General features: G+C 34.6%; 1 protein-coding gene across 1 annotated transcript in view; it reads left to right on the top strand.

Annotated features, from left to right (window-relative positions):
* Positions 1-3,688, top strand: part of LOC106874191 (uncharacterized) — a 9,726-nt gene extending 6,038 nt beyond the window's left edge. The window contains exon 2 of the mRNA XM_089353022.1: positions 3,039-3,688. Coding sequence (XP_089209148.1) covers positions 3,039-3,306 — 268 coding nt within the window. The 3' untranslated portion in view covers positions 3,307-3,688. The remainder of the gene's footprint in view (positions 1-3,038) is intronic.
* Positions 3,689-9,617: the final 5,929 nt, after the last annotated feature.

Below are 9,617 nucleotides of genomic sequence, written 5' to 3'. Positions count from 1 at the left end.
CAGCATTTAAGTATAATTTGTGTCAAAATATATTCGTCGCTTTGGAACCGCGACCTGTTAACTGACTAAACATCGTGCGGCATCTGAGAAAGTAACATTTAGTTCATGATATATTTGTGTTTATGTATATATATATATATATATATATATATATATATATATATATGTGTGTGTGTGTGTGTGTGTGTGTGTGTGTGTGTGTGTGTGTGTGTGTGTGTGTGTGTGTGAGTGCGTGCGTGTGGGTGTGGGTGTGTGTACGTATGTGTATGTGTGCATGCATGCATGTGTGTAGATGTGTATGCATGCACATATGCATATACGCATCTATGTACTTATGTAATCTATCTATCTATCTATATATCTATCTATATATCTATATATATATATATATATATATATATATATATATATATATATATATATATATATATATATATATATATATAGTGTTCAGCCAATCCTGATCTTTCTTTCTTTGTCTGGCCGTTGAGCGTGCAGCATCAATATTCCTCCCTGTGCCTGTGAAATCTTGTATCCCTACTGTAATGCTTTATTTCCACACACGCCAGCTTAATTTAATAATCTAATTCTTCCTTCCTTAGACGAAAGAAACCTGTTGTTATGTCCTATTATCATTATTGTTATTGTATTGTCCGTTTTTCTTTTCGTCTTTGTTTTTGCTTACATACGCTGCTTCCTTCCAAGGAATCTAATGCTCCTAACTTAGATTTTCCTTGGGGCTGGCCAGACTGGAGCAATCTCGGGTATAATCAGCCGAAATTGCGAAGACAGTCTAGTACTCGACTGAAGAAAGAAAACTCCGATTGACCCGTCCTTGTTTTCTTTGTATCATCTGTCTGGGTGTTTGTTTGTCCCATTTTTTATCACCTAACTGTCTGGATGTTTTGTGTTCTTGTCCCATTTTGTATATATATATATATATATATATATATATATATATATATATATATAGACAGCAGTTAATCAATTAAGATAAACAGCAATGCGTCATCTAAAAGGAAAACTATAATCCTCATTAAATATAAGTACGGATTTAGAATGACATATATTGCTGTAAATAAGATGTAAAGTGCTCTATGCTATAGTCAAAACGCAAGCACACACACATACACACACACATAACTAAGTAAAAAAGTGATCTTTAAAGAAATATATTCAATAATTATTGATTTCTGTATACATATACACGTATTAAATTTTTTATGCTACTATTAGGTTGGTGCATAATTATTTCGGCTTTTTTCAATAAATTTTATTCAACAAAAACAATAACATTTCACAAAAGCATCTTTAAATGATTATTCCGGAGCATATTCACCATCTACTTCAATTATTGCTTCCCATTTGCTTGGCAGCCGGTCGGAATAATCATTTAAAAGGTGTTTTTGTTAGATGTTCTCATTGTTTTTGTTGAATAAAATTTATTGAAAAAAAACAAAACAAAAACAAGCCACAATAATTACGCACCAACTTAATATTAGAATCACAACCATTTATATTTGGTGAAGGCTATATGAAAATGTGACAAACATTTTACTTAATCCTTTCAACGTCTATGTTTTTATATTGGAAGTTTGTTGCAATTTCGGAAAAGATGTCTACAATGTAATTTCAATGTAACATCATTATTATTTCTTAACATACAGTAATCCCTCAAATATTGCGGGTACTACGCTCCACAAAACCCCGCGATACGTAAAAATCTGCGAAGTATAAACAGTACTCTATTATATATATATATACATATTTTATTTTTATAATTTTGATATTTTTTCCTTGTTTCAGTCATTTGACTGCGGCCATGCTGGAGCACCGTTGGGGGGGGGGGACAAACATAGACACACAAACATACACACACACACACACACACACACACACACACACACACACACATACATACATATATATATATATATATATATATATATATATATATATATATATATATATATATATATATATACGACGGGATCCTTTCAGTTTCCGCCTACCAAATCCGCTCACAAGGCTTTGGTCGACCCGAGGCTATAGTTGAAGACACTTTCTCAAAGTGCCACGCAGTGGGAATGAACCCGGAACCATGTGGTTGGTAGGCAAGCTACATACTACACAGCCACTCCTCCGCCTATATATATTTTATTTTTATAATTTTGATATTTTTCCTTGTTTCAGTCATTTGACTGCGGCCATGCTGGAGCACCGCCTTTAGTCGAACCAGTCGACCCCAAGTCTTATTCTTTGTAAGCCTAGTACTTAATCTATCGGTCTCTTTTGCCGAACCACTAAGTTAAATGAACGTAAACACACCAACATCGGTTGTCAAGCGATGGTGGGGGACAAATACAGACGCACAAATCCATGCATACATACATATATATATATATATATATATATATATATATATATATACATACATATATATATATATATATATATATATATATATATATATATATATATATATATATATATATATATATATATATATATATATGTATATATATATATATACATACATATATATATATATATATATATATATACGTATATATATACGACAGGCTTCTTTCAGTTTCCGTCTATCAAATCCACTCCACAAGTCTTTGGTCGGTCTGTGGCTATAGTAGAAGGACAGCTGTCCAAGGTGCCTGGCAGTGGGACTGAATCCAGAACCATGTGGTTGGGAAGCAAACTTCATACCACACAGTCTCCATTTATTTTATTATAAATGCAAATCAACACCACGGAGGAATCGTCGTAAACTTGAGTAATAGACCACGATAGGTAAACCACGATATGGTGAGGGATTACTGTAATATGTCGAGATGAATTATACAGTTACGTAACGCACTAAAAATATTGCTTTTAAAAAATTTTGTTACAGTATATTTTGCGTTGAAATCATGATCCTTCAATGTTTTTCCTCAGTCTGTATATAGACCTGATGTTGCTTTGATTGCTGAAACTATTAAATTCATTTGAATGCAATGCATGTAAATTTTTTCGTTTCGCTATAGCAAAATTACTTCCAAGACAACAGCAGGGGATCTGAAGAGAATGGTATACCGCAAATACAATCTCCCCGTAGAACACCAGCGGTTGGTTGTGTCACATCAAATACCTAAAGAGAATGATTTTTTATCATTGTATGATGTGAAAGAAGGCAGTGGTGTGTTTCTTTACCTTGTTCCTACAACAAAACATCACTCCACAACAGCACAATATGATAGATACTTAAGTTCAGAAGATGAAACGTCCAGCAGGGATGTAAGTTCCCCATTATGAGAGAAAGTCATTGTAGGTTGCCAAACATTTTATGAACAACCAGTTTGCATATCCACTTGCCAAATGCTTTGAAAGTCCATGTTACTTCAGCACCTCCTATCCATCCCGCATGGAAGTGTTTCGAATGTACTTATGAATACACCGTTTTCCACCCTGGTTGTAAAATATTAAATGAAACACGATGTAATTGTTATCAAATACCATACAGCTATGTAATGAGCACGTTCGAGAAATACTTTTAAAAATAACAGAAAAACATAGAAATGTGCTGAAAGAGGAGGATCCGACCTACTGGCAAGTAAAGAGTTAATACAAATTTCAAAAATTTGAAAGACAAAAATCAAACAAGATTGTCGCATAATAAAGTGAAAACGTGCTCTAATATTGTTTTTTTAAAATTTCTTTCTCTCTCAATCTTTTCTTGCTTTTTATTTGTTCAAATATATCTATGTCTCTGCTTGAGTACCTCCTGCCTACCGCTCTCCACCCTAAACTCTTTCCCCCCCCTCTCTCTCTCTGTATAAATATATATATATATATAAAGATTTAGATTCAAAATTGAATGTGGCACTTAAGTTTAGGCCAGAATATAGTATGGTATTATCCACACAATTCCAAAAACAAGATGATCAAAAATCCAAAAAAGCAACACGGATTTTAAAGGTTATTGCAGTACGGACGTTTCATGCTACTCCATTGATTTAAGTAATATATATATATTTAGTGAGAGAGAGACTTCACGTTTCCTATCCATCTCTCTCTTCTATCATTTTTCTTGTCAAAGACAATATTTCTCCAGAGATCACTACTTTCACTCATCTGATCTAACTATCCTCCATATTTGTTATCGTTCGGTTTCCTTGTATGTCTCCACTGTCCTGTTTTTGCTACCAACTTTGGCCCTCCGCAAATCTCAAATTTTATTTTTGTTTTTGAGGGAGCGACTGCCTTGGAAGTCTCAGATTATCGTCTAATACTCGGAATGAGGAGTCAAAATATTGTGAATAACGGTGGTAATGAAACTGAAACCATTGATGGTGACCGTGTTACACCCGGTAGGCTCAGAGATTCTGGTCCGCCTCCAGCATGTCGATATCTAGAAAGGGACCACCACACACGGCGTAGATGTAGCAAGCAAATTAATGATGTGGTCATGGAGTATTAATACCCGAGCAGCCAGGTAGATGAAACTGGTGCTCAAATTAGGGGTTACCGACAACGTATGTATGGTCATTGGAGAGACCAACTCACGGAACAGAGACTATGTGATGAAGCTAGAGCATAGTCTTAATTGAGAATGAAAGTAAACGATACTGGATCATAGATATAGCATGACCAGCTGACAACAAGGTAGGTGATAAGGGAGAAAGAAAAGTCGAGAGATATGACAGGTTAACTTGGGAAGTTAAACAGTTGTGGTCGATGAAAAAGGTAGCATTAGTACCAATTATTGTAGGAACCCTGGGAGCAGTGAGTAAAAATCTTGAGAAGTACGTGGAACAAATAGGGGCTGCAATAAGCGTGGAACACTTGCAGAAAACAGCACTCCTTGGAATCGCTCGAATACTCCGGATGGTGCTCAAAAAATAAGGGGCGTTACCTTAGTTCACTGTTAGTGATCAGCTAACACAGTAGTACATTTCCAGCGTTAGAAGCTGTGCAAAGGCAATAATAATAATAATAATAATAATAATAATAATAATAATAATAATAATAATAATAATAATAATAATATAAAGATCTTGAAATAGAAATGAGCAAAACGTGGAATCTGAAGACGAAACCAATACCTATTGTCATAGGTGCCCTGGGAATGACAGCGAAACGGGCTGATTACTACCTAGATCAGATTCCAGGAAACCCCAAAATGGCTGAAGTTCAAAAGATAGTGCTCATGGGAACTGCCCATATCTTACATAAAATACTGTCTATGTGATCTCAAATTTTAAAGCAAATACATAATTTTCTTATGGTTTCTTAAACATTCACTTGAACAAAACTGTACAAATCCAAATATATGGTACCCTAGGCATAACACCTACATGAACTTCTAGCTTGTTGTCTCTTGAGGTCTCTGGGTGAGACTTGGATCCAACTTGTACAAATGCAAAACAAAAGTCAAACATAAAATAATAATAGGAGTAATAGTAGTAGTAGTAGTAATAATAATAATAATAATAATAATAATAATAATAATAATAATAATAATAATAATAATAATAATAATAATAATAATAATAATGAGAAGAAGAAGAAGAAGAAGAAGAAGAAGAAGAAGAAGAAGAAGAAGAAGAAGAACAGAAGAAGAAGAAGAAGAAGAAGAAGAAGAAGAAAGATATCCTGATGCAATACCAAGTAATAGTTCTCATGTTTTCTGGTCATAACTGATTGGAAGTGTTAACGTGTAGCAGTTTTGACTTGGGGAAAAAATGCTGGACTACTGCAAATATTCTACTCCATACCACACTCCACACCACACCCCACACCACACATTAGCTTGTCACTTGCTTCATGTTGACTAGTTGAGCCCGTTACATTATGGCTGAGGATATGAGCATTTGTTATCATGAACAAGAGAAGGCGGCAGTGGGAGAGGGGACATCGTAGCAGCAGTTGAGCGGGATTACTTCGGGTTTGAATAATTTACCCTTGGAAACATGAGTACTTTGTTATGATCTTTAAACAATCCTTATTGAGGAACAATTTGAACAGGGCATTTCTAACTTCGCCTCACCTGCAAGATCATATGCTGTTTATCTAGATTTGAGGTCAGCACGTCTAGCACGTATGGTTGTGACGTATGTGCCTGGTGTACGCCTATTAAACGAGTGGCCATGATGTGTAATCTGTTTATCTTGATATGAGATCACCATGTCGCCTAGTATAACATTATCAGACGGGTAGTCATGATGGGTATACTGGGCTTCGTACATTTTACCCCAGTGTGACTTTGATGGCATGCACTGCTCTCTCTCTCTCTCTCAGTAGTAGTAGTAGTAGTAGTAGTAGTAGTAGTAGTAGCAGCAGCAGTAGCAGTAGCAGTAGTAGCAGCAGCACCAGCAGCAGCAGTAGTAGTAGTAGTAGTAGTAGTAGTAGTAGTAGTAGTAGTAGTAGTAGTAGTAGTAGTAGAAGAATAACAACAACGATGTCGTCATCACCATCATCATCTTTAGTAATATTATTAAACGGGTGATCAAAATTAATACGACTATTGTTTGCGGGGATAATAAGTAATCGATAATTGTTTTACATGTTAATGAATTATTTTCTGATTATAGACTTTGGCCGGATGTATAACAATATCAATTGTGTAGGTGGAGAAATGTTCAGGTTAATTATAAATGGTTATGATGAAATTAATTGCATAGCTATATAGCATGATTAACTAATAAGTTCATACGCCAATGATTACCTAACGTTAACAACTCAAGAAGCGCATACATAAATACACACGCATACACACACACACACGAACACAAACTTAAATACATGCAAATGCATGAATTAATTGGAAATTTATATGACATAAGACAAGCTCGCAGGCCATCGCATATTTAGTAATTATATACATTCATACATACATACATATATATGTGTATATATATATATATATATATATATATATATATATATATATATATATATATATATATATATATATATATATATATATATATATATATATATATATATACATACATATATACATACACACATATATCCACATACATACTTGTATATATATATATATATATATATATATATATATATATATGCGCGTTTGTATATATGCACCTAAGCAAACATAAATTAAGGGCTGATTTGCCTGTTCATTTCAATCACCATCTTGTATAACATTGTATTCTTTTAACAATTGTTTTTGAGTTTTTGACTTATACGTGATCAATTTATATTTCTTTATATATTTCAATAGATAATATATAATGATAAATTGTAAGAGGTTAGATAAAAATATAATTAGATTTATAATTAAAGTTTAAAGATTCTAAATGTCATTTCAACATTTCCCTACCGTATACAGATGCTTGTCAGAATGTAAGCCCATTCAGCGAAAAATGTGTTGCTTCTAAAATCGTTTTCTTTAATTTAGCAAAAATCATACTAAAACAAAACAAACGACTTACTGTGTAACCAAGTTAAACAAACAATCGCTTAGTTGGATAATTAACCATTTAACAAATAATTTTAAAAAACTGGAATTGAACCAATGCCTGTGTTAATAATATTGGTATAGTGAATCTCCCTAGACACAACAAACTTTGAACGCACGTATTCAGATAAAGAATTTTGCACACTAGATACAAAAGCAAAGTCGAAGTGTTAAGCTTTATATTCAAAATTGAAGTTTCCTTCTAAAGAATTGTATTTTACAAAACGGCATCGTAAAAATAGAATAGAAGTGAGAAATTTAGCAGTTAGAAATTATGTTAGTTTGGACATTGAACCTGCCAAGAATGTTTTCAATTTCTTGTTTATTATTTTTCTTGTTTTATTGATAGGACTTGTGGAGGTCGAAATAGGATTTTCAAAATGGAAGACGTTATTTCATATTGGTTTCGAGTTTAGCATGAATAGAACTACTCTCGTGCTAAGGTGCAATGTTTTTATCAGTGTTAATAACTATAAGCGTGGAGGCACATTGCCTAGTGGTTAGAGTTACGGATCTGAGGTCGAGGGATCGCATGTTCGAATCTCAGATCGAGCGATGTGTGTGTTTATGAGTGAAACACGTAAGCTCCACGCGGCTTCGGCAGAAGTTAATGGCGAATTTCTGCTGACTCTTTCACCTCAACTTTCTCTTACTCCTTCCTCCTGCATCTAGCCGCACATTATTATTATTATTATTATTATTATTATTATTATTATCTCTGCCTTCGCTAAGGCAGAGGTATTGTTTTCAGTCGTGTTTGTTGGTTTGTTTATCTGTGGACAAGATATCTCAAGAGCCACTATATATATATTCGGATGAAGCTTTCAGAGATCTTTGGCCTCGTGACCGGCAAGAACAGATTAGATTTGGGGATCGATGCCGAGCCGTACAAGGATTCTGTATTATTTGTTATATTTACTTTACATGAAGTATTACGATCTTACGTTGATTTTCAAGTCTTTCTTTGATTATCTCGCTTGGAAGCACACTGCTGGTTTCCACATAAGTTATGGCGTAATTGCTGTTTCCGAAGTTTTATTTTCGTTTCGCTATTATTAATTTTACTCACATCTCTATCTTAGTAGAAACTTAAGGATAAAGAAATCAAGCTACATAAACAAACAGAAGCAAAACTTTTCAGAAATTAAATAACAATAACATATTCAGTAACAATAATAAATTTAGCCCAGAAAATTTTTAGTTTTACCAAGTTCGACGAATATACGGCTCCTGTTTAAAACCTCTTACCTATTAGACGATTGCATTTCTAGCTCTGCCTTCAAGGAAGCTTTACTTCTTGGACTCACGTTTTCGTGCGTAACGATTTTGTTATACCTCTGTTAATAGCAGCGTATGCAGGTCCTTTCCGCTTTCTTCCACGCAGGGATAAAGTTTTCCCTATTGACCTCAAAGGTCATAGAGACACTATATCAGTGGATAGACTAAAAAAAGGCTTTCATAGAGAAAACGTCCCTGATCTCACTACAGATGAAACACAAGCGGTATTACAAACACGACCCGCACACCCACGTTTACATTCTATGGCTACCATTGGGATCGATCATGTACCGCATTCTGGATTATTTTTCAGGTTTTTCTACTTAATGTTTTAGAGTGGCTGGTTTCATCTTTAGTATTCTCGTTCGTAAGAGCAATTCAGTTTACTTCAGATATTCTCATTAAGAAAAATAAAAATCATCTCCGGCTAATCGTTGAGAGGACGAAGATGTTGCCGAGCCGCAGGTTGCGCTCCCTTAATGCTCTTCTTCATCTTCTTCTTCTTCTTCTTCTTCTTCTTCTTCTTCTTCTTCTTCTTCTTCTTCTTCTTCTTCTTCTTCTTTTCATCATCATCACACCACGACCACGACGACGACGACGACCACCACCACCACCACCACAATCATCATCATCATCATCATTATTATTTTTAATGATATTAAAGCGGTGAGCAGTCAGGATCTTTAGCACACCCGACAACATGCTTAATAGTATTTTGCCTGTCGCTGCGTTCTGAGTTCAAATTCTGCAGAGGTCGACTTTGCATTTCATCCTTTCGGGTCTAGAAATTAAGTACTACTTGCATATTGGGGTCGATCTAATCGAGTGGCCCCCACACCCAAAATTTCAGACCTTTTGCCTC

Source organism: Octopus bimaculoides, chromosome 5, assembly GCF_046866305.1.
Source record: "Octopus bimaculoides isolate indiv1 chromosome 5, ASM4686630v1, whole genome shotgun sequence".
Lineage (NCBI taxonomy): Eukaryota > Metazoa > Mollusca > Cephalopoda > Octopoda > Octopodidae > Octopus > Octopus bimaculoides.
The sequence above is the reverse complement of the archived record's forward strand: the minus strand, read 5'-3'. Positions and strand labels throughout refer to the sequence as shown.